The sequence below is a fragment of the Carcharodon carcharias genome, chromosome 13, assembly GCF_017639515.1.
Source record: "Carcharodon carcharias isolate sCarCar2 chromosome 13, sCarCar2.pri, whole genome shotgun sequence".
In the NCBI taxonomy this organism is placed as follows: domain Eukaryota; kingdom Metazoa; phylum Chordata; class Chondrichthyes; order Lamniformes; family Lamnidae; genus Carcharodon; species Carcharodon carcharias.
The window spans coordinates 62,241,331-62,267,918 of record NC_054479.1 but is presented as its reverse complement, the minus strand read 5'-3'; the positions used below and the strand labels follow the sequence as shown (position 1 = coordinate 62,267,918).

Sequence of the window (26,588 nt, the reverse complement as noted above, 5' to 3'; positions counted from 1 at the left end):
GCTGCGCGATGGAGATGGATACACACCCGCCATTAATTAAGTGGCGAGTTAAGGCCCTTGACACACCAATTGTCTCCAACTTTACGTAGCCCATGTGATTTTTAGGCAGTCGCTTGAGCAAAACAGGCAGGTGGGCAAGCCACAATTTGCAAAACCCCATCCACGGGTGGGATAAGAGGGGTCAGTGGCCTTATCAAAGTGTTTACTGTGGAGTTTAGGATAGTACTTGCTGCTGAATGCAAATGTGAACAGGACAGCTTCATCTCGCTTCAGAGCTGCATTCAGATTTTTAGAGGCTTCAGCTCAGGACTCAACTGTTTTTTTTCCAGGCCCTCAGAGGATTCACAGCAATCGCCTTCCAGATATCAGACAGCCTTCCCTTACCCTGGGAATGGGGATTGTGGTCTCTGCTGGAGGCACCTCCTCTGAGGAGGAAGAAAGGGGCAGAAGGAGGAGGCGGCCAGGTGTCCCTATTCACCTTCCAGGGGAGCGATCCGTGGGAGGAGGGGCGTAGGGTCAACAGCAAGTCCAAAGCGGAAGGGGCCACAGAAGACACCAATATTCTGCTGCCAGGGTTTACAGGCGATGCAGCTGCCTCAATATGTCTGAAGTACAACGCCGACAGAGGCTAGGTCTCTCAAGAGAGACAGTGACCTCTATCTGTCAGAGGATCGGCCCTGAGATCAGCTCCAACTGTGTGGGTGGACACCCCATGCCAGTGGTGCTGAAGGTCACAGTGGCCCTCAACTTCAATACCTCCAGCTCTTTCCAGGGTTCAGTGAGGGATCTTTGTGGAATGTCCCAATCAGCTGTCTACAGTTGCATCAAATTAATGACAGAAGCTGTGTTCAGGTATGCATTGGCTTTCATTCATTACCGTACAGACGAGGCCAGCCAAGCAGAGCTAGCCAGAGGCTTCGCAGCGATTGCTGGGTTCCCCCGCGTCCAGGGTGCAATCGACTGCACACATGTGGCCATCAAGGTGCCAGTGAGTGAGCCAAGTGCCTTCGTCAACTGGAAGGGATTCCACTTCATGAACATGCAGATAGTGTGTGACCACAGGATACAGATTCTGTAAGTCTGTGCCAGGTACCCTGGCAGCTCGCATGACGTTTACATCCTGAGACACTCCCAGGTCCCAAGGCTCTTCAGTGCTCTAGCCCGACTGGATGAATGGCTGCTGGGTGACAAGGGCTAGTCCCTCAAAAGGTAGCTCATGATGCCTCTCCACCACCCAAGGACAGGGGCCGAGCAGTGGTACAACAGGAGCTACGCCTCCACAAGGGCAGTGGTAGAGAGAACCATAGGTCTTCTCAAGATGCGCTTCCGATACCTGGACCATTCAGGGGGCGCACTGCAATACCCCCCAAATCATGTGTCACCGATGGTGGTTGCATGTTGCACTCTCCACAATCTGGCACTGGAAAGGGATGACGCAGTGGAGAAAGATGATCTTGACGCAGCTACAAAGGCAACAGATGATGAGTCCAGTCGTGAGTCCGAGGACAAGCTCGGTCAGGAGAACGCTGAGGGCATAGACGCTGACCCGGGTAACCTACAGGGAGGCAGGGACACCTGGGACGCTTTGATCCAACGTTCCTTCAGCTAGCCTACCAAATAAGAACCACCACCACCAAATACCAGTGCTACAAGCTCCATACTCGATCCCTGACAGGACCAGCTCCTTGGTGAACAACATTAACTATGTGCCTTTGCAATAAAGTTTCAGGAGACATATGTCCATCATAACATCATGGCCTACCCTGTATCTACAAAGCAAATGAATTATACAAAGGCCAGTTGCACAAAATAACATGTCATTGTTAAAAGTCGCAGAAAATAAGAGCCGGTGTTTTCCATCGCACTGTTAAAAATAAGAAAAATGGGGGAACCAAATATCATCCGTGATAAGCCCGTGTTGTGCTTAAGGTGCTTTAAGTTTTCGCTTGCGGGTGCTACGTCTAGGTGCTCCCCCCTCGCTGGCACCGGCATTGGAGGCAGCCTGTTCACTCCACTGTCTTGTTGACCTTGATGACCTTGGCGGGCATCCTCTGGCCTGTGGAGCCTGTGCTGGCCCTGCCTGGGAGGGAGAGGCCAGTGCCACAGCTGGCACCTCCCCAGTCGCTGCAGCCTCATCGGACATCACGGTCACTGCCAGAGGGGCAGAGGAGCTACTGCCATCATTCGGAGTGCCCTGAGAGGAGCCCGCAGAAACGACAGGAAGCTCATGCGCCAATGTGAGGTCGCTCTGGACCTCCCTGCTCACCATTGATGGACGGACACTTAGCTGGGATTCTGGGTGCTCAATCCATCTCCCACGCTGACACTGACCAGCTGAGATCATTGCCGCTGTGAGGGCTTGCAGGTCCAAGCGCTTCCCCAGGAATCCCTGATTGAGTCCCTGGAGGAGCCTCTCCATGACAGTCACCACTCTCTCCACAGAGGAAGTACTGCACTCAGCCATGAGGGTCAACGCAGTGCTTATGCTCCACAGAGGCTCCTCCACAACGGACACCATGGCACGCAATCCCTCATGTATCTCCGCAGATCCTCCCGCACACCCTGCTGGACATCCAGCATCTGCAGCCTCAAGGACGACTCCAGAGGCCCAGCATCAGCCACCGACTGAGCATGTTCCTGGTCCCCAGCAATCCTCCGACTGCCGACGTCCTGGGCAAACTCTGCCTCTGTCAGCACCTGAAGCGAGTGTGAAACGCCCTCACCAATGTGCACCGCTAGACTACACGGCGACGTTATGCCCACCGGGATGCTGGTATCTGCGCTGGTGCCTGCTTGACAGAGGGTGTGACGCAGGTGCGCGGTGTGCATGGTGGTCTTCAGGGGACAGGGGTGGGCCTTCAGGCTCCTCATGAAGAACTGCTGGTGAGCCTAAAAGGAAGAACAAGGGCATGTCATTAGTTGAAGTCGTCACTGTTACTTTGCATGCCTGGCACCCTGATGAGACAGAGATTTGCAGCATGGTGGCCTCGTATTTCCATTATCAATGGGGATTGCAGTTTCCAGGTTCACATCAATATAGAGACTACACTGGAATGGTTGCAGTAACTGACATTCTCACCTCAGTGCACTACACTCTTACCATCCTCTGGCACTCCAACCTCACTGCGGCCGCTTGACCGAGGTGCATGATACTTCTCCAGCTCCAGGGCCTCCTGCTCGTATCACGAGAGGATGAGGTGGTATGGGGGTCCCCCACCAGTCCGCAACCTCTCTGCATTGTTTTGGGACGTTGTCTTCTGAAAGGACAGAGCAGCATTGATTACTCCACCCTCTACTTGCAGCGCCATTGCAGCCTGGCCAACCCCACCTGAGGAACACTTCGCAGGGCACAGGTGATTCGTAACCCTGGAGCCACAAGGCACTCAGTCCAAGCAACCACAGCTCACCCTCCTTGGCCAGATCCTGCCTCAGTGACATTTGCCACTCACGCTGTAACACCTCTGAAGTCCATGGGGGGATGGGCAGCTCTTAGCTGCTCTGCAAAGTGACCCATGCCAACGCGGTACTCACCCTTCCCGATCGCAGCGGATCATTGAAGCACTTCCGGCACTGGATCCATGTGCGCCTCACCACTTCGTGGCTGCTGACCCTGGATGCCACCTCCTCCCAGGCCTTTTTGGTAAGGTGGGGGTGCCTCCTCCTCCCGTTCTTGGGGACAAGGGTTTCTCTCCTCGCTACCGCCTCCTCCAGGAACCCACCCCTTCACGCACATTCCAGGCCTTAACTGGCCCACCCACATAAAATCGCAGAGCACTGCCAATCGCGGGCGGCGGTCAGCTTCCCGACTGCCCCCACCAATCCCACATGCCAAGGGTAGAATTCTGCCCTTGGTAAAGATTCCCATGCTAACACATTGAGGTAGTAACAGGCTTTTACCAGCAGGCACATGAGCCAGGTGTCAAGGAACTGAACATCTGATAGTTTCAAATATGCAGAAGCAGCAAGACGAGGGCAAACATAAGGCAGACATCAGGAAGTATTTCTTTACACAAAGGCTGATCAACACTTGGGGTCAGGACACTAGATTTTCTTAAGATATAACTTGATGCTGGACTAGGAAGATAGCATTGTCTGTATTCTGAAAGGATGAGAATAAGTGGGCTGAAGAGACTTCCTCAAATAATACAATCTTGTGATACATGAACATGAATTCCTTGATCAATGATGCATCTCCAGCCCAATTTTGTTATCCATAGCAGAAGGGTCAGTCCATAACTTGTTGCTGAAGGGATTGGACATATATTTGTAAGGAAATTAATATGGGCTGGTTACATGGGCAATAGGGATAGGGGTTTCAGATGGAAAACCTGGAATTTCCATCATGCTCTGGATCTTTTTATGGGAGCTGGGTGGGGTTAGAGCTGGATTTCAATTTGTTAAAATTTTAACATCTGATCCAACCCCAACCGAACTATTTTTGGGGATTAAAATTCACCCTATTAACTCTATCTCTATCCAGATGCTGCCTGACCTGCTGCCTGCATGATAACTTGCACCAAGCCCTGCTCACCCATCGCCCCTATGCTCACTGACCTACATCAGTTAACAGTCCAGCAAAACTTTCATTTTAAAATTTTCAGCCTTGTTTTCAAATCTATCCATGGTCTCACCCTTCTTCAACTCTGTTACCTCCTCTTTACAATCCTTCAGGATCTCTGCGCTCCTCCAATTCTGGCCTTGATCCGTGATTTTCTTTGCTCTACTGGTGGTGGTCATGCCTTCAGCTCTAAACTCTAAAATTTCCCTCCCTCTCTCGCTTCTAAGACGTTCCTTAAAACCTACCTCTTTGACCAAGCTTTCAATCATCTGCACTAATATCTCCTGATATGGCTTTGTGTCAAATTTTATTTCATAATAGAAAATGTTAATATGTTAAAGGTACTAAATGAATAGACATTGTTATTGATGATAATTTGGATTATAGGAAAAGAAAATATCATCTTGGTGAAGATCTTTGACAAGCTCTGTTCCTTCAAAATCCTTTGATTTTAAAGGCTGTAAGAGTTTCACCTCAGAATTCAGAGTCGAGTTTACATCAAGAAAAATTCAAGATGTAAACAAAAAATCCAGAGGGGGCAGGTAAAGTGGAAAAGAGGAGCAACAAAGTTTACTTGAAAGAGAAGAAGTCTTTTAAAGTTAAATAAGTGTAAATATAAAGTAACATGTTAACTCAATAAGATAACTGAAGCAGAAGGAAAAAAAGCAGCAACTTGAAAACCAAAAGCAAAGATGGAAATGACTGAGGATATGAATTGATTCCTAATATAAGGTCATCATATTCCAGAGAACGATGGAAAACATGAGTCAGTCCAACCTAACAGCTATCTGATTGGAGAGCTGATATTTTCTTTTAATTCTCCACATTATAATCTGATTACTGCCTGTGGCTCCTGAATGTTTACTGCAAGTATTGAAGTTCCTGACATGCTGCTGAATTTACATAAAATTATGAATTTCTGATGGCAGCTTTGATAACATTATTCTTCCATATATAAAGTAACGTGAAAAATGGAAATTAAAGATTGGTGGACGTCCTGTTGCCTTCTTGAAGTCTTCGGTAGCAAGTAGTTAAATAGCTAAACAGAAATAATGCAATTTAATTATACTGTTGAAAGAATATTGCCCTAATTAATGTGATCTGAATTGGTTTTCAATCTAACCTGATAGCTGTTCAGATATATGATAATCTTAAACAAACTTTTAAGAAAAGATATGCAAGTTTCCTGCAATGAAAATAACCAGGGGGTTTCTGCTACCTACATATTTGGAGTGAGTTTTGACAACAGGCCAACAAGATGTTGAAGTAGTATCACTATGAGCACTATTAGAATAAATGTTTAGATGCCACAACTAAGTCTTCAATACCATGTGGAACAGAGATGAGTTGCGTAGAGACAACTGCTACAATGACCTGATGTTGCACTTCTAACCAACTGAAATAAAACAGGAAGACCAACTTCACTCTAGATTATAGCCCCAAAGAAGTTTACAGCTTAAACGGAGGCTATTTGGCCCATTATAACTGTGCTGCCTGTTTGCTAGTATCTTCTTTTACATAAAATATTTATTCGATTCACTCTTAAAAGATGAAATGGCTTCCATCTCAACCATTCACTGTGGAAAAGCTTCCATGTTCTAACAACGCTCTAGATATTTGCCCTAAATTCTCTAATCCATGAAAAAATTAAACAGGTGAGTCCTTCTCACCCTCTCTTCTTCATTTACACAGGGGTCATATAACATTGCTAGAAAAAGTAGCAAGTCTGAGCATTTCGATCAGCTTAGAATTCAGCAAAGGAGGACCAAGAGATTGAATAAGAGGGGAAAAACAAGAGTATGAGAGTAAACTTGCAAGGAACCTAAAAGCAGACAGTAGAAGCTTCTATATGTATGTAAAAAGAAAAAGATTAGTGAATACAAATGTAGGTCCCTTACAGTCCGAAACAAGAGAATTTATAATAAAGAACAAGGAAGTGGTAGAGCAATTAAACAATTACTTTCGTTCTGTCTTCATGGAGGAAAACACAAATAACTTCCCGGAAATGCCAGGGAACCAAGGGTCTAGTGAGGAGGAATTATTGAAGGAAATTAGTATTACTAAAACAATAGCGCTGGAGAAATTAATGGGACTGAAAGTCAATAAATCCCCAGGGCCTGATAATCTACACCTCAGGGTACGAAAGAATGAAAATAGTGGATGCGTTGGTTGACATCTTCCAAAATTCTGTTGATTCTGGAACAGTCCCAGCAGATTGGAGGATGGCAAATGTAACCCCACTATATAAAAAAGGGGGAAGGGAGAAAGCAGCAAATTACAGGCCGGTTAGCCTAACATCAGTAGTAGGGAAAATGCTAGAGTCTATTATAAAGGATCTGATAACAGGGCACTTAGAAAATATCAACAGGATTAGCCAAAGTCAACACAGATTTATGAAAGGGAAATTATGTTTGACAAGCCTACTGGAGTTTTTTTTTGAGGATGTAACTGTCAGAATAGATACGGGAGAACCAGTAGACGTGGTGTATTTGGATTTTCAGAAAGCTTTTGACAAGGTCCCACGTAAGAGGTTAGAGTGTAAAATTAAAGCACATGGGATTGGGGGTAATATATTGGCATGGATTGAGAATTGGTTAGCAGACAGGAAACAGAGTAGGAATAAACAGATCTTTTTCGGAATGACAGGCAGTGACCAGTGGGGTATGTAGGGCTCAGTGCTTGGGCCCTAGCTATTCACAATATATATCAATGATTTGGATGAGGGAACCAAATGTAATATTTCCAAGTTTGCTGACAACACGAAACTTGGTGGGAATATGATCAACGGAGGAGGCTGTTATGAGGCTTCAAGGCAATTTAGATAGGTTGAGTGAGTGGGCAAATACATGGCAGATGCAGTATAACATAGTAAATGTGAACTTCAGTAGGAAAAACAGAATGGCAGAGTATGACTTAAATGATGATAGATTGGGAAATGTTGATGTACAAAGGGACCTGGGTGTCCTTGTACACCAATCACTGAAAGCAAACATGCAGGTGCAGCAAGCAGTTAAGGCGGCAAATGGTATGTTGGCCTCTTCATTGTGAGAGGACTTGAGTACAGGAGCAAGGATATCTTATTGCAGCTGTACAGGACCATGGTGAGACCACATCTGGAGTAGTGTGTGCAGCTTTGGTCTCCTTACTTAAGAAAGGTTATACTTGCCATAGAGGGAGTGCAGTGAATGTTCACCAGGCTGATTGCTGGAACGGCAGGATTGTTGTATGGAGAGAGGTCAGGCCAGTTAGGCCTGTATTCAATGGAGTTTAGAAGAATGAGAGGGGATCTCATTGAAATGTATAAATTTCTGACAGGGCTGGACAGACTGGATGCAGGGATGGTGTGATAAAAACAAAAAACAAAAAACTGCGGATGCTGGAAATCCAAAACAAAAACAGAATTACCTGGAAAAACTCAGCAGGTCTAGCAGCATCGGCGGAGAAGAAAAGAGTTGACGTTTCGAGTTGACCCTTCGACAGAACTAGGCGAATCCCAGGAAGGGGTGAAATATAAACTGGTTTAAGGTGGTGGGGGGTGCGGTTGGGTGGGGGGAGAGAAGTGGAGGGGGTGGTGTGGTTGTAGGCAAAAGCAGTGATAGAAGCAGATCATCAAAAGATGTCACAGACAGCAAAACAAAAGAACACATAGGTGTCGAAGTTGGTGATATTATCTAAACGAATGTGCTAATTAAGAATGGATGGAAGGGCACTCCCCCACATGCTCCCCCCACCCCCACTAGAGCTATACCTTGAGTGTTCTGTCGAAGGGTCATGAGGACTTGAAACGTCAACTCTTTTCTTCTCCGCCGATGCTGCCAGACCTGCTGAGTTTTTCCAGGTAATTCTGTTTTTGTTTTATATTTCACCCCTTCCTGGGATTCGCCTAGTTCTGTCGAAGGGTCATGAGGACTCGAAACGTCAACTCTTTTCTTCTCCACCGATGCTGCCAGACCTGCTGAGTTTTTCCAGGTAATTCTGTTTTTGCAGGGATGGTGTGTCCACTGGCTTTGGGAGGGGGGGGCGGTGTGCTATAACAAGGGGTCACAGTCTCAGGATACAAGGTAAGCCATATATACTGAGATGAGGAGAAATTTCTTTACTCAGAGGGTGGTGAACCTGTGGAATACTCTACCACAGAAAGCTGTGGAGGCCAAGTCATTGAGTATATTTGAGGAAATAGATTTCTGGACTCTAAAGGAGTCAAGAGGTATGGGGAGAGAGTGGAAGTATGGCGTTGGGATAGAGGATCAGTCATGATCATATTGAATGGCGGAGCAGGCGCGAAGGACCGAATGACCTACTCCTGCTCCTATTTTTTATGTTTCTATCAATACTTAAAAACTTACATAGTTCCAAAAACTTCCATTAAGGCTCCTGTGAGCCTCCTCTGTCTCTCTTCATAATTCTGGTATCATGTTGATGAATCTATACTGCACTTTCTGAAGTTTTTTTCAGTATTGCACAAAGCACTCTTAGCATAGACTAATGATTGTCTTGTACAACTTTATCATTACTTCTTCACTCTCAGACTCTATGCTGGCTTTGTTAATGCTTAATCAACCTGTAATTTTGGGATTTGTTAATACTATTATTTTTCATTGAGTGTATACTCCCATTCCCTCCCCCACCGCCCCCCCCCTCCTCCCTCCACTTCACACATCTTCACATTAACTTGCAGTTGCCACCTGTCTGCCCTTGATTTAATAATCATTATAACATGATTGAATTCAATGTTAGGTTTGAAAAGGAGAAATTAACATAGTTACTGTGATTCCAGAAAGGCTAACTTTAACGATTTGAAGGGGAGATTGACGACAGCAAACTGGTCAAAACTGTTATCAGGAAAAACCACAGATGAACAGTAGAAAGTGTTCAAAAAATAATTCTGCTTAAAAACCACCAGTGCATAGCTCTAAGAGGCAAAAGCTCAGCCTATGAAAGAAAACCGCCATGGTCAGCAAAAGAGGTGAGAGATAATATAAAACTGAAGGAAAGAGCATATAAAACTGCAAAGAATAGTATATATCCAGGGGACTGGGAAAGGTATAGAGTATAAAAGGAAGACAAAAAAGGTAGCAAGAGCAGCAAAACAGAATACAAAAGAAAATTGTGAAGAATATCAAGATTAACACAAAAGATTTTTACAAATATATTAGGGTAATCAAGGGCAATGTGGGCCCCTGAAAATCAGATATGGTAATATTGCAAATGAAAATAAGGAAATGGCAGACTTGCTGAGTAATTACTTTGTGTTAGGCCTCAGAGTAGAGAAAGAGATGTACCTGACATGCCAGAAAAATTAATAACGGATCAAAGGCCGGAACTCACTAAACTTAATGTAAGCAAGAAAGTGGCATTAGAAAAATAATGGCAGTAAAGACCAACAAATCCTGAGGACCTAATGGTTTCCATTCCAGGGTTTTAAAGGAAGTTAGTGAGGAAAATTACAGGTGCTTTAGCCACAATCTTCAAATCTGTCTTGATTCAGGAATTGTTCCTTTAGAATAGGAAAGTGCAAATGTGGATCCATTATTTAAGAAAGGTGAGAGAAACAAAAACAGATAATTTTAGACCCATTAGCTGAACAACTTTTGCAAGGAAGTTTTGGAATCTATAATTAAAGACAGTGAAAGAGCGATTAAAGAAATTTGAGCTGATGCAAGGTTTATAAAGGATACAAAATGTCGATTGAACCTCATGGAATTTTTTAAAGCGGCAGACATGGGAATGCCTGTGGATGTCATTTATACAGACTCAATGTTAGCCGTGGCTCAGTTGGTAACACTTTCACCTCTAAATCACAAGGTACCTGGTTCAAGTCCCTTTCCAGCTTTTTGAGCACAAAAATCAAGGCTGTCACTTGGTGCAGTAGTGAGGAAGTACTGCACTTTTGGATGCGAAGTTTTCAGATGAGACATTAAAACAAGGTCCCTTCTGCCCTCCCTGATTCCCATAGCACTATTTTGAACAGCAGGGGAGTTAGTCCTGGTATTCTGGCCAATATTTATCCTTCAATCAACATCACACAAACAGATTAAAATGATCTGATCATTATCACAATCCTGGAACTCCCTCCCTAACAGCACTGTGGGTGTAGCTACACCACATGGACTGCAGCGTTTCAAGATGGCAGCTCACCACTACCTTCTCATGGGCAATAAATGCTAGCCTAGCCTGCGATGCCCACATCCTGTAAATGAATACAAAAAAAATTGAACGAGCTTGCTATGCGCAAATTGGTTCTGCATTTCCTACAACAGTGACTACACTTCAAAAGTGCTTAATTGGCAATAACACATTGTGAGAAATCCATGAAAAGCACTATATAAATGTTGGCCTTTCTTTCATTTGGGGCATCCAATAGGATTCCACACAAGATTAAAGCTAAAAAAATTGAAGGCAAATTGTTGACCTGATTAGGAGATTGATTAAGGCAGTAGAAGACAGGGAATAAGGATAATGAGTACATATTCAAATTGGAAGGAAACGACTAGTGGTGTCACACAACAATCTGTGCTGAAGCCTCATCTGTTTAGTATCTGTATTATGTTATCTAATCATTAATAAATAGTGATGTATCCAAATTTGCCGATGACACTATAAGTTGGTGGTATAGTAAACATTGTAGTCAGGACATAATTTATGAATGTTTCTTTGTAATGTTAAGTGTGTGGGTGAAACTATGGCAGATGGATTTAAATGCAGGCATGCAAGAGGTCATCCATTTTGATCCAAAAAAGATCGATCTGAATGTTTAACAAACGGTAAAAAGTTATAAACAGTGGAGGACCAAAGACATTTCAGGATCCATGTACAAGATGTAACAGTCAGGTACAAATATAATATTAAAAAACCTAATAAAATTTTAGCCTTTACAACCAGAGGGCTAGAATATGGGGGGAGGAAATTTAGCTAAAGCTATACAAAGTCATCAAATGATGACATCTGGTGCACTATGTACAGTTCTGGGCAACAGGCCTTGGAAAGGATATATTAGTCTTTGGAGGAGTGCAGCACAGGTTCACCAGAACGTCACCAGGGCTCCAAAGGTTCGATTATGACGAGAGATTACATAAACTTGCTTTTCCTGGAGTAAAGGAGGTTAACGGGTGATTTAATTCTGGTTTTCAGGATTTTGAAAGTAATTGATAGGGTAGGTGAAGTATAAGAAATAGGAGCAGAGTTTAGGTCATTTGGCCCCTGGATAGGGAATCATTTCCCGCTCACATGGCAACCTAAGATAGGGGAACATAACCTTAAAATCAGAGCAAGACCATTCCTCCCAATAAGCTGACAATGGCCAGAATAACATGACTCTTCATATTGCATATAATATTCAAGCTTCGAACCCTATGTTTGTCCATCTAACTCCAATTTCAATTCTAGCCAAATATTAATGCAGCTCCTTTTAAAAGGGTTTATCGGGACAAATAACATAGGTAAGACTACGAAAGAGGACCTGTTTGGGTATCATCAGGAACTAGGAACTAAATTAAAGAACAGGTCCTCAAGGGTCATAATCTACGGATTACTACCCAAGCCACGTGCAAATTGGCATAGGGACGCGAGAATAAGGGAAGTAAACACGTGGCTAAAGGAGTGGTGTGGGAAAGAGGGGTTCCATTTCGTGGGGCACTGGCATCAGTATTGGAACAGGAGGAATCCGTACCGTTGGGACAGTCTCCACCTGAACCGATCTGGGACCAATGCTCTAGCGAAAAGGGTAAATAGAGTGGTCAACAGGATTTTAAACTAGAAAGTTGAGCTCAACAATATCAAACTGTAAACTCTGTGTCCCTATTTTGTTCCCTTTTCTTTGCATATTTCGGTTTTTCTCTTACTTTCACCTTCAGACAGTAGCATGCCTGATCTGGGCAGATCTTTCATTTATTTTCTTGCCCCATCTCCATTCTCTTTGGCCATGCAAGACTAATTCTTCAGTCATTCAATCGCTTCCATCTTCCACCCTGTCACAGACCTTCCTTTAATCCCTGTCCCACACACCACTTGCTCAAAGCTTATTATATCACAGAATGCAGAAGAGGCCTTTCAGCCCATCGAGTCTGCACTGACATGTGAGAAACACCTGACCTACCTACTTAATCCCATTTACCAGCACTTGGCTCATAGCCTTGAATGTGCCAAGTGCTCATCCAGGTACTTTTTAAAGGATGTGAGGCAACCTGCCTCCACCACCCTCCCAGGCAGTGCATTCCAGACCATCACCACCCTCTGGGTAAAATAGTTTCTCTTCACATCCCCCCTAAACATCCTGCCCCTCACCTTGAACTTGTGTCCCCTCATGTCTGACCCTTCAACTAAGGGGAACAACTGTTCCCCAACCACCTTGTCTATGCCCCTCATAATCTTGTACACCTCGATCAGGTCGCCCCTCAGTCTTCCCTGCTCCAACGTAAACAATCCAAGTCTATCCAACCTCTCTTCATAACTTAAATGTTTCATCCCAGGCAACATCCTGGTGAATCTCCTCTGCACCTCCTCCATATCCTTCCTATAATGTGGCAACCAGAACTGCACACAGTACTCCAGCTGTGGCCTCACCAAGGTTCTATACAATTCCAACATGATCTCCCTATTTTTGTAATCTATGCCTCAATTCATAAAGGCAAGTGTCCCAAATGCCTTTTGCACCACCCCACTAAAATGCCCCTCCGCCTTCAGAGATCTATGGACACACACACCAAGGTCCCTTTGTTCCTCAGAACATCTCTAACTTTTCCCAGTGTTTCTCTCTCTGTAATGCTGAGTATTTCCAGCATTTGTTTTCATTTTAGGTTTATCTATGTATAACCTTCCTCAAATAATAACTAGGCATTGATTCATATTTCTCAATGCCAACAGAGCGAAATGTTCAATATACAAAGGCAGTATCCTTTCTGAAAATGGGCACGTTCCTATAGTTGATGAGGTTCTTAAGAAGGCTATATAGGCAGAGCTAATGCAAACTGAATTAATGTACATTTAGCAAAAGCAAACAAAATTGCCACTTGATGATAATTATAATAGCCCTAATGTCTATATCAGTTTTACTGTAACAACACTGGCTCACCTTGATATTAGTCTAGAACTTGTGATACTTCTCCTGCTCCACTAACCAGATCTCGAGCTGCAGGGTGGCCTATTTGAGGAAGGCAATGTGTCACACAACTTACCAACAGGCAACAGAGGCCATCGCCCGTGGCTCCAAAAACAAAAGCTCAGTGTATTTCTTGTTTGTGAACTGGGCTGTACTGTTCAATGGTCTTATCACTTTCCTATAGTATTTTATTTTCTACAACTGAAATATATTATATGACTAGTTAGGTGTTGGCAGGCAAGCCCTGATGGCAGTATGGTTAACAATCATATTGAACAAATTCATCCAGCGCAAAACAAAGGTCAGCAGCATTGTCATATTTTTAACAGTCCAAATATATTAAATGGCTGAAAACATTGTAATCTATTCAACTCTTCTGCACATCACAGAACACAACTCATTACAGAATGAATAAGAATTTCTCTATTCCAAAATAAGGTCTGAATGCAGTACAGAATGATTAGTATCTGTGCTCAAGGACCTGGATTATTAAGCGTTTCTGAAATCAATGTCAGTTACAGGACCCCAGGATGCAAGCAGCTGTTGATTCAGAAGCTCTGAAGGGCACACTTACTTTCCCTGGTCAGGTGTCCTTTGAAGCATGGAAGATACTCTCAGCAGTGTATTATGGTCCTTCAGCTGTGATAGAACGTCAAGTAAGATAACAATCGAACGGTTCATATGTGAGGCAAAGCTGCCAGGGCGGTCAATTTCATCCACAGGAATACGCCAGATTCCCTACAGAGAGAAAAACAAAGTTTGATTTGTTCAGTAGTCAGGTTTTAAATTAGAGAATTAATGTCATCAAATATTCTGAGCCCATGATTTCAAAACATTACACAAAATTATCACATTGCAAACAGTTGAGGGAGAATCCAGCCCTATTTGTTCCATATTATGTAATTTTCATAAAAGCTGAACAATCCTAGTACAGATAGATTTCAATGGGTTAGAGTGGAGACCATAACCCAACAATCCTACCCAATAATACAAGGTTATAGAAATATACAGAAGTCACAACATGGAAACAAGCCATCCTGCCCAACCAGTCTGTGCCGAGGTTTACCCTCCACATGAGCAAGTATAGCGCGAATCGCTCTATTCCCTTTGTCGTCTTACCTTCATCCACCTGCCTAATCTTGAATGTTGAAAGTTTCTGCCTTAACCTCTCACCCTCTGAGTAAATTCCAGTTTCTCAACTCCAAGTGTAAAGGAATTTCTCCTGCCTTCCATATCTCTTACATATAATCTTCTATTACCCCTCAACTACTTGTCTATAGACACCGTCATTTCTTGTCAAAATTTTAAACACTTCCATTAAATCACCATTTTCTCAAGGACAATTAGGGATGAACATAAAACATTGACCTTGCCAATGACACTCATCCCATGAACAACTGATGAAAACCCAAATCTGCATTGTTCCAACAAAAAGGTTCCAATTTTTTTGAAGCCTTTCGCTGTACTTTTATCTTGACATACCAGACAACAACCTAGTGAATCTGTGCTGCATCCTCTATAAAGCCTCAGTATGCTTCTGATACTGTTCAGCTCGGTATGGCACATTGTACACTGAAGTATTATTAACGGTTTATATAGGCTCATCATCATCTCTTGGTTTTTACATTCTTGTAATAAAATCTAGAATCTGGTGAGGTTTTTTTTAAAAAACAGTCATATCAACTTGAAATGTTGCCTTTCATGCTCTGTAAGCCTGCACCTTAGTCTCTCTGCTCTTGCACAACACCGTACCTATTTCCCTTCAGAGTATAATTACTGCTGTTATTTGTTTTAAAACAAAATGCATCACCACAGACTTACTGACATTGAATTCCATTTGCTAATTCTTAGCCTACTCTTCCATCTTATTAATATCTCTCTGCTGCTTATTATCTGAACAATGGACAGAACCTTCTATTTTAGTATAATGTAAAACTTCAACATGATTTCCTCGAAGCCTATATTCAAATACACAGTGGATAGACATGGGCTCAAATTGAACCACATGGGGCTGAATTTTCTGCTTGGCAGGGGGGCTGGGCAGGAGTGGGCACGGGCCCGATCACTGCCCACAATCAGGTCCACTCTGCCATTTTACGCTGGGCAGGCCAATTAAGGCCCGTCCAGCGTAATACGTGACTCTCGACGGCAGCAGGGTCCAATGGCGATCTGTCAGCCATTGCAAAACTGCTCACAAGGGCAAATGGAAGGGCTCATTAGAGGGCTTCTGGTGAGCAGGCCAGTCCGGGAGAAGGCCAGTGGAGCAGGCGAGGCTGGAGGGTAGGGAAGTGAGGCAGGCCAGGGCTGGGGGCCAGTTTGCCCTTCGTTTCTTGGATGACTGCCTTGCTACCTCCTCAAACTTCAAGGTGGCGTGGCAATGAACCATCTGCTGCGCTCTGCGCTCCGTGTGCTTGCGCCTCCTTGCTCTGGAAGGATATACCGTGTGGTGCTTAATGTGATGTAGGCAGCCTGTGTCCGGAGGGGCGGGGGCGGTGTGGGGAGCAGGCCTAGCATCTTTGTGTGAGTGTTCAGCAACAGCGTGGTGAGGAGGCTCTGGAGCCCTGATATGTCCCACTCTGGTTGGGGTGGGCCGTGCGCAAAGAGAGTCCATGTGTAATTTTCACTAATCAATGCTCGTCTCTCATTTTCAGGAGAAGAATTCTCATAACTCAGCAGAGTGTGCGAGGACTGGCGGCAGCCAGGCGCAAATCGCCATTCTTAGCCACTTCAAGCAGGAGACCCTGGATCTGGAGAGGCGCCATGCGCCCAGGTCCACTGGTGTCGGTACGGCTGGAGTGCCATGGCCAGGTATGTATGCCCAACAGTGAGGTCAGTATTGTTCAGTATTGAGCCATAGCACTGCTGAATGTTAATTGATTTAATTTCGTAACATGGCTTGACCATTGCTTATGGAAGGTTGAGCGCATAATGATCCGGGGGGCAGGAATGCACTTGTCTCCACGTTAATGGATCTACTGTCCTTGTTCTTCCTTTCAGCTTCATCGGAGCAGGGCTGGGAAACGAAGCAGCAGAGGGCCCCTCTCACACCTGAGGGGCCTGAAGTCTCAACAACATCACACCATTCCTGCGAGGCAGGCACCAGAGCAGATACTAGCACCTTGGTGGTAATTCAAACATCGGCTAGTGTCTTGGGGCACAGCAGTGAGGGCACTTCACAGTTGCTGGAGCTGGCAGAAACAGAGAGTGCCCAGGACGCCAGCAATCCGAGGACTGCAGGGGACCAGGCACATGCTCAGTCGGTGTCTGATGATGTGCCTCTGGAGTCGTCCGCAACACAGCAGGTGCAGGAAATGCACCCAGGTGTGCGGGAGCATCTGGAGGAGATACATGAGGCTATGCTTGGCTGGTCTCCGTGGTGGAGGAGTCTACGCGGACGATCACAGAAGCAATGAGCCCATTTCTGAGCACAATGCGTCCTCCATGGAAAGAGTGACGACTCTTGAGGAGAGGCTACTCCAGGAGACCCATCAGGGCTTCCTGGGGTTGCACTCAGACCTGCAAGCCCTCACATCAGTATAGACTTCAGCTGGTCAGTGCCAGTGTGGGAGATGGTATGGGCACCAAGTTTCCCAGCTTGCTGCCCATCTTTCCATGGTGAGCAGGGAGTTCCAAAGCAACCTTACGTCGGCGTGGCAGCTGCCTGCTGTCTCTGTGGGCTCCTCTCGGAGCGCTCCAGATGAGGGCGACAGCTCCTCCACCCCTCTCCCAGTGACTGTATCATCCAGTGAGGCTGCGACGACTGGGGAGATGTCAGCTGTAGAACTAGCAACTCCCTCCCAGGCGGACCCAGCAACATGCTCCATGGGCCAGAGGACAGCCGCCAAGGTCATCAAGCCAACAGGACTGCCGATTTAGCAGGCTGTCTCAGGTGCTACTCCCAGCGAGGGGTCAGCACCAAGACGTAGCACTGGAAACGAAAACATAAGGCACATTAGGCACACCACGGTTTTTCACTGGTGTTTTTGTGTTGGCCCGAGATGAGGTCCTTACGATCTGCTTTGTTTTGTAACACTATTCTCTTTTTTTTTGGAATAAGTTGATTTGCTTGACATATTAAATTCAGATATGTCACCATGGCTGAGGGTGCCTCTTTTCTTCTGCATGCGTATGGTTTCCAAAACTGTAACGAGTGCTTTGTTGGACATTCAGCTTTATCCACAAGGCCTTAGTGACTGACTGTTCCTAACCTGGCAGATTTTGCACTTAGGTGTCGAGTATCGAACCTACAGCCCAGGCTTGTCCTGGTGGACCATCTATGGTGGGCTAGCTGAAGGTTCATTGGATTAAAGCCTCTCAGGCGTCCCTGCCTCCCTGGAGTATGCCCGGGTCAACGTCTACCGTCTCAGCATTTCCTTGCGCATGATTATCCTTGGACTCACTGCTGGACTCATTGTGCGCAGCCACAGCCAATGTGTTGACGTCTTCATCATCCACTGCGTCCCCCCTTTCCAGCGCAAGATTGTGGAAAGCGCAGCATGCAGCCACTATCGCCAACAAACAATCCAGGGGAGTATTGAAGCGCGCCCCCTGAGCGGTCCAGGCATCGGAAGCACATCTTGAGAAGATCGATGGTTCTCTCCACCACAGCCCTTGTGGTGCCGTGGCTCCTATTGTTCCGCTGCTCAGCTTCTGTTCTTGGATGGCGGAGAGGTGTCATGCGCCACCTTCGGAGGGGGATAGCCCTTGTCATCCAGCAGTCATCCATCCAGCCGGGCTGGAGCACTGAAGAGCCCCGGCATCTGAGAGTGTCTGAGGATGTAGGTGTTGTGGGAGCTGCCTGGGTATCTTGCACAGACTTATAAAATCAGCATCCTGTGATCACACACTATCTGCACGTTCATGGAATGGAAGCCCTTCCTGTTGACGAAGGCACCGGGTTCACCCGCTGGTGCCTTGATGGCCACATGTGTGCAGTCTATTGCATCCTGGACGCGGGGGAAGCCAGCAATGGCTCTGGCTAGGTGTATCTGGCTTGCCTGGTCCCAACGGTACTGGATGGAGGTCAATGCAGGCCTGAACAGAGCATCAGTAAACTGCTTGACACAAGTGTGGACAGCTGATTGGGAGACACCGCAAAGATTATCCACCAACCCCTGGAAGGAGCCAGAGGCATCGAAGTTGAGGGCAACTGTGACCTTCAGAGCCACTGGCATGGGGTGTCCACCCATACAGTTAGCGGAGATCTCAGGCACTATCATCTAACAGAGTTGACTGTCTCCCTTGAGAGACGGAACCTCCTTCGGCACTGCACCTCAGACATACTGAGGTAGTTGCTTTGCTGCCTGTATACCCTGGCAGCAGGATTGTGGCATCTTCTGCGGCCACTTCCGCCTTGGACTACCTCTTGGTCCTGCACCCCTTGTGCCTGCACCTGTCCTCCCAAAGGTGGCCCCCCTGGGGGCTGAATGTACACTCCTGGTGTCCTTCTCCTTCTAGCCCTCCCTTCCTCCTCAGAGGAGGTGCCTCCAGTGGACAGCTCAGCTCCCATTCCCAGACTAAGGGAAGGCAGCTTCCTGAAACCGGCAGACCCAGAGAAGATTCCTCACTGCAGAGTGCTGACCTGAAGGTTAAGAGTCCAGAAAAAGCAGGTGGTATGCGTTTTGAAGTACTGCAGACCACACAGGCAAGTTTCAAAAACTTTCATAAATAAATACTTGACAGTGCACACTCGTGAGCCCAGTAATCCCTCTTATCCCACCCATGGGCGTGGTTAATACAAATGTATCCTACACATCTGCCTGTTGTGCCTGTGTGCCGACCCAAAGATTGCACGGGTGCTGAAAAATCGACGTCGATTGGTGCCTCAAGGGGCCCGTTAATTAATGGCGGGCGCTCACTCAACGTCACCACGCCCGCCCCCACACACCAAAGGGAAAATTTTGCCTATGGAATACCTTTCTTCACTTCCAACCACTCTGTTCTTTCCCCTCTAACCAATTTTTAATCCAGGTTGCTATGATCCCATGAATTTCATACCATCCCCCTTCACATGGTAACTTGTTAAGCAATAAAGTCAGACATGCAAAGGACCATTAAAACAAGGGTGAGACATTTTTAACAAACTGCCAGCTTTAAACAGGGTTATTTAACTATTGAAAGAGCAAAGCAACTTTTCTATTTGATAGATTTTCCGGATGCTTTTATTTATTCATTCACGGGATGTGGGCATTGCTGGCTGGGCCAGCATTTATTGGCCATCTCTAATTGCCCTCGACAAGGTGGTGGTGAACTGCATTCTTGAACCGCTACAGTCCATGTGGTATGTGTGCATCCACAGTGCCATTAGGGAGGGAGTTCCAGGATTTTGGCCCAACTTTGAAGTTTGAAAACCCAGTACCTTAATGATGTAGGAGCTATCATCACATTGCTAACCTTATGTTTCTTGTACAGAGGAAACTTGTTAAAAGCTATTTTGTTGATGTTAATTTTATTGAGATGTTTTATATATCAAATTAAAAATATCTGAGCAGGCAACGCTGGGAAAACACAGCAGGTCTGGTAGCAACTATGGAGAGAAATCAAGTTAACTCAGTTCTGAGGAAGGGTCACTGAGCTGAAGTATTAACTCTATTTCTCTCTCCACAGATGCTGTCGATTATTTCTACCATTTTCTGTTTTTATTTTTGATCCCCAGTACCTGTCATACATTGTTCTTTTAGAGATTTTTTTTGGATGTTGCCACTTTAATAATGTTATCAAAAGTCAGGGAACAGAGTGGTGTAGTGGATTGAACCCTAGCCTTTCGCCCTCATCACCTGGGTTCAAACCCAGTTTCATCCATAGTATTAATAGGATCCAAGCCAGTTGATAAAGCAGAAGCCAAGACACAGAGCTTGTTGAACAATGAATGGCAGGGTTTCAGGATGGGGCAGTTGGAAATAGGTCGTCATATTATGAGACATCCAGGAAACGTCCACGAATAGGGGTGGTGAATCCCAATCTCGCTAATCGATATGGCCAAGGGAAACATCATAGTGGTGCTGTTATGAGGCTGAGCAGAACAGAGGCAGTTTTACTCTGCACCTGGTTGTGCTGATCATTGAGGACTTCATACTGACAATAAGTTGACAAAAGTTCATTCCCCTGCATTGACATCTCACTTTGAGGTTCATGAAAATTCTGATTGACTGGGTTTATCTTGTGAAAAAGAGTCAGAACTGAAAGGTTACTTCAAATGCTGTATATTTACAGCATGTTTTTTTCAATTCAGGTTTTCAGTTTTTTTAGCCACTAACTGGATCAGCATCAATCTTCAAGAACAGAGGAAAGGAATACATGGCCTGGAGAGGGTAAACGAATACAAGGCCTAGGGAGGGGAAAGAAATAGAGGGTTTGGGAAGGGGAGGGAAAAGGAATACAGGGCCTGGGAAGACTGGCAGGAATAGAGGGCCTGAGGAGGCAGTGGTGGAGGGAGAATACAAGGTTTAGTGGGTGGGGGGAGAGGATAGAAGGCCTTGTGAGCAGTGGGGGGCAGAATACAGGGTGGTTGGGGGTGGGGGGTGTGGGGTGTGTGGTGACAGTGTACAAGACGTGGGGAGTAGGGAAATGCAGGGCCTGGAGAGGCAGTGGCGGGGAGAGAACACAAGGTCTAGGGAAGGGGACGCAGGGGAGAACACAGGGCCTGGGGGGCGGGGGGAGAACACAGGGCCTGGGGAGCGGGTGGAGAATACAGGGCCTGGGGACATGGACTGCTTCAGTATCTGAGGAAACGCGAATGGTGCTGAACATTATGCAATTATCCCCACTTCTGACCTTATGATGGAAGGAAGTCATTGATGATCAACCACACTAGAGCTGTACCTTGTGTGTCTTGCCATCCATTCTTAATTAGCACATTCATTTAGATAATATCACCACCTTCAACACCTCTTTGTTCTTCTTTCTGTGATATCTTTTGATTATCTGCTCCTATCACTGATTGCTTGTCCCTACAACCACACCCCAACCCCCCACTCCTCCATCTTAAACCAGCTTATATTTCACCCCTCTCCTAATATTCACTCAGTTCTGTTGAAGGGTCACGAGGACTCGAAACGTCAACTCTTTTCTTCTCCGCCGATGCTGCCAGACCTGCTGAGTTTTTCCAGGTAATGTTTTTGTTAGGGAAATGCAGGGCCTGGAGAGGCAGTGGTGGGGACAGAAGACAAGGCCAATGGGTGGGGGAGAGAATGCAGGGCCTGGGGAGCGGTGTGAGGGAGAATATAGGGCCGGGGGAAGGGGGTGAAATGCAGGGCCTGGGGAGGGGAGATACATTTAAAGTCACTAATCAAGGGACACTGGCTCAAAAACATGACACAATCCACTTAAGCTTGGCCAATCATTGTGACTGCAAAATTAAACTAAGCCAAAGTTCAACCCAGTGGCTGGAATTTCTCCCTCGTTCATAATTGACACAGGGAGATCTCAACGGTTCTGTACTTATCTCTCGCCATCCTGTCTCTGCAGTGTTGATGCCAGCACAGGGATAATGAATGTCCAAGACCCCAACATCACCATCCCTATCCCTGGGTATGTCCTGTCCCACCAGCAAGACAGACTCAGCAGAGGTGGTGGCACAGTGGTATACAGTAGGGAGTGAGTTGCCCTCAACATCGACCCGGACCCCATGAAGTCTCATGGCATTAGGTCAAACATGAGCAAGGAAACCTCCTGCTGATTACCACGAACTGCACCCCCTCAGCTGATGAATCAGTGCTCCTCTGTGTTGAACACACATGAAGGAAGCACTGAGGGTGGCAAGAGCGCAGAACATAGTCTGGGTGGTGGGCTTCAACGTCCATAACCAAGAGTGTCTTGGTAGTACCACTACTGACCGAGCTGGCTGAGTCCAAAAGGACATAGCTGCTAGACTGGGTCTGCGGCAGGTAGGGAGGGAACCAACTAGAGGGAAAAACATATTTGACCTCATCCTCATCAACCTGCCTACCGCAGATACTTCTGTCCATGACAGTATCGGTAGGAGTGACCACCACACTGTCATTGTGGAGACAAAGTCCCGCCAGCACATTGAGGATACCCTCCATCATGTTGTGTGGCTCTACCACCGTGCTAAATGGGATAGATTTCAAACAGATCTAGCAACTCAAGACTGGGCATCCATGAGGCGCTGTGGGCCATCATCAGCAGCAAAATTGTACTCGAACACTATCTGTAACCTCATGGCCTGGCATATCCCCCACTGTACCATTGCCATCAAGCCAGGGAATCAAACTTGGTTCAATGAAGAGTGCAGGAGGGAATGTCAGGAGCAGTGCCAGGCATACCTAAAAATGAGGTGTCAACCTGGTGAATCAATAACACGGGACTACTTGTGTGCCAAACAGCATAAGCAGCAAGTGATAAACAGTGCTAAGCAATCACACAGCCAACGGATCAGATCTAAGCTCTGCAGTCCTGCCATTTCCAGTCATGAATGGTGGTGGACAATTAAACAACTCACTGGAGTAGGTGGCTCCACAAATATCCCTATCCTCAATGATGGAGGAGCCCAGCACATCAGTGCAAAAGATAAAGCTGAAGCACTCGCAACAATCTTCAGCCAGAAGTGCCGAGTGGATGATCCATCTCGGAGGTTCCCAGCATCATAGATGCCAGTCTTCAGCCAATTCGATTCGCTCTACGTGATATCAAGAAACGGCTGAAGGCACTGGATACTGCAAAGGCTATGGGCCCTGACAATCTTTCGGCAATAGTACTGAAGACTTGTACTCTAGAACTCGCTGTGCCCCTCGTCAAGCTGTTCCAGTACAGCTACAACACTGGCATCTATCCAGCTATGTGGAAAATTACCCAGGTATGTCCTGTACACAAAAAGCAGGACAAATCAAACCTGGCCAATTACTGCCCCATCAGTCTACTCTCCATCATCAGTAAAGTGATGGAAGGGGTCATCAACAGTGCTATCAAGCGGCACTTGCTTAACAATAACCTCCTCACTCTTGCCCAGTTTGGGTTCCACCAGGGCCACTCAGCTCCTGACCTCATTACAGCCTTGGTTCAAACATCGACAAAAGAGCTGAACTCCCGAGGTGAGGTTAGAGTGACTGCCCTTGACATCAAGGCAGCATTTGACCGTGTGTGGCATCAAGGATCCCTAGCAAAACCGGAGTCAATGGGAATCAGGGGGAAAACTCTCAACTGGTTGGAGTCATACCTAGCACAAAGGAAGATAGTTGTGGTTGTTGGAGGTCAATCATCTCAGCTCCAGGACATCACTGCAGGAGGTCCTCAGGTTGTTCCTCGGCCCAACCATCTTCAGCTGCTTCATCAATGACTTCCTACCATCATAAGGTCAGAAGTGGGGATGGTTGCTGTTAATTGCATAATGTTCAGCACCATTCGCGATTCCTCAGATACTGAAACAGTCCATGTCCAAATGCAGCAAGACCTGGACAATATCCAGCTTAGGCTGACAAGTGGCAAGTAACATTTGTACCACACAAGTGTCAGACAATGACCATCTCCAACAAGGGAGAATCCAACCATCGTCCCTTGATGTTCAATGGCATTACCATCGCTAAATCCCCCACTATCAGCATCCTGGGGGTTACCATTGACCAGAAACTGAACCGGACTAGCCATATAAATACTGTGGCTACAAGAGCAGGTCAGAGGCTAGGAATTGTGCGACGAGTAACCTGCCTCCTGTCTACCCAAAGCCTGTCCGCCATCTACAAGGTACAAGTTAGGAGTGTGATGGAATACTCCTCACTTGCCTAGATGAGTGCAGTTCCTACAACGCTGAAGAAGCTGGACACTATCCAACACAAAGCAGTCCGCTTGATTGGCACCACATCCACAAATATTCACTCCCTCCACCACCAATGCACAGTAGCAGCAGTGTGTACCGTCTACAAGATGCACTGCAGGAATTCACCAAGGCTCCTTAGGCAACACCTTCCAAACCCATGACCACTACCACCTAGAAGGACAAATGCAGCAGATAGATGGGAACACCACCACCTGGAGGTTCCCCTCCAAGTAACTCACCATCTGGACTTGGAAATACATCACCATTCCTTCACTGTCGCTGGGTCAAAATCCTGGAACTCCCTTCCTAACAGCACTGTGGGTATGCCTACACCACTGTGGGTATGCCTACACCACATGGACTGCAGTGGTTCAAAAAGGCAGCTCACCACCATCTTCTCAAGGGCAACCAGGGGTGGACAATAAATGCTGGCCCAGCCAGCGAAACTCACATCCCGTTAATGAATAAAAAAAACAATGCGTATGATTGCTAGGTTTTATTAATGGCGCAGGAAATACAGAAGCAATGAGATAATGATAAGCCTATGCAAATTGTTAGGCTGCGGTTAGGATATTATGCCTAGATTGAGATGCCCTAATTTTGGAATATGGGCTGGGTAAACGAGAGATTTATTAATCTGATATAATTAAAACCCAATGTCCCTTGTGAGTTAAAATTAAGAATCTTCAAGTCTAGGAAGAGATTAATTATAAGTGCTCAAAATTATGAGGGATTCTGATAGCTTTTTCCTTTTTTTTTAAAACTTATTTCTACATGGTGGGTGGGTAACTAAAAGAATTAGTTTATCATCACTAAAGAACAAAGGGAGAGTTTTTTTCACTTAAAAGGAAGTTGTTAGGATGTGGAAACAGTGGTGGAATTAGAATTAAAAAGCTATTATTTCATTTGAAGTAGATAAATGCAGATATTTGAAAAAAGATCACATTCAAATGGCTATAACCAGTCAAACCCCTTACCATGGGGTACCTAACACCATCCGAGTCATGGTGAAGGGCAGCGAGCAAGGAGCAGCAATGGATAGGACCTTCTTCACCAAGAGGATCCTATTCAAGCTGTGTGGTTTCGAGGCTGCAGAGATCTACTGCCTACAGGATTTCCCCAGCACTGGTTTCTTTGATGTGACCTTCAAGCACGTGGCAGCTTGTGTCAAACTCCTGAAGGTGTTTGAGGAAAAGAAAGACCTGCCAGAAATGAAGATCCTGACGGCGGAGCCGCTCTTTGCTCTACCGTTGCATCGTGAACGGGTTGCGACTGTGCATCTGTACAACCCCTACGTCACTGTCACTGACGTGCTCACCTTCCTTACCAGGTACTTCGATAAGGTTGGGAGCTGCACTGAAGTTAAAGATAATTTGGGGATCTGGACATGTAAACGCCAGGTTAAGGTAACGCTCAAGACAGACGGTAAGGGAGCCGTTTTCCACCCCCCTTCCAGATTCGCTACTGGGGGAAGCCGTGGGTACCTTGTCTACGCTGGGCAACCCAAACTTTGTCACTCATGCGGCAAGTCTGGTCATGTGGCGGCCAACTGCAGCGCCGTCCTCTGCAAGAACTGCAAAAAGGGCACCAGACAAAAGATTGTAAACAGGCTAAGTGCTGCAACCTGTGTGGCGAGGCAAATCACCTCTACAAGACCTGCCCCAAACGTTGCCGTACTTATGCACAGGCAGCTAAAGCCAACGAGGGGGAAGCAGAAGAAATGCCTCGTGTCACTCCAACCACCAAGGCCCCCAGGGAGAACAACGGGACAAAGGAGGACACAGAGAGAGACAAGGTGGAGGAAAAGATCGGGGCAACAGACAGCCAATCAACAGCACTGCCCCCTGATCCTCCCACTCCTCAGGAGAGTGAATCAATGGAGGAGGAGGAGGCAGCAGTGGGATAGCAGCAGGGGGAGTGGCAGCTGGTGAAGAGAGCCAAAAGGAAGAAGGGGCTAAAAAGAAACCAAGCCACTTCCCAGACAAGAGTCAAGAGGCGTCTCCTATCCGACACGGATAACAAGAGCAGCAGCTCTTCAGACGAAGAAGTGCCAGGGCGGCGCCAACAGAAGAAGCGGCAAAACGCTAGGGAGTTGGAGGACGAGACACCCAAGCTCCAGAACATTGGAGACAATGACGAGACCAGCGCACCCCAACTTGGCC

General features: G+C 46.2%; 1 protein-coding gene across 3 annotated transcripts in view; it reads right to left on the bottom strand.

The window, feature by feature from the left end:
• cabin1 (calcineurin binding protein 1) overlaps positions 1-26,588 on the bottom strand; it is a 589,218-nt gene that overhangs the window by 165,303 nt on the left and 397,327 nt on the right. For all 3 annotated transcript variants that reach the window (XM_041202355.1, XM_041202357.1, XM_041202356.1), the window contains exon 29: positions 14,230-14,393. In XM_041202355.1, the coding sequence (XP_041058289.1) occupies positions 14,230-14,393 (164 nt within the window). The remainder of the gene's footprint in view (positions 1-14,229; positions 14,394-26,588) is intronic.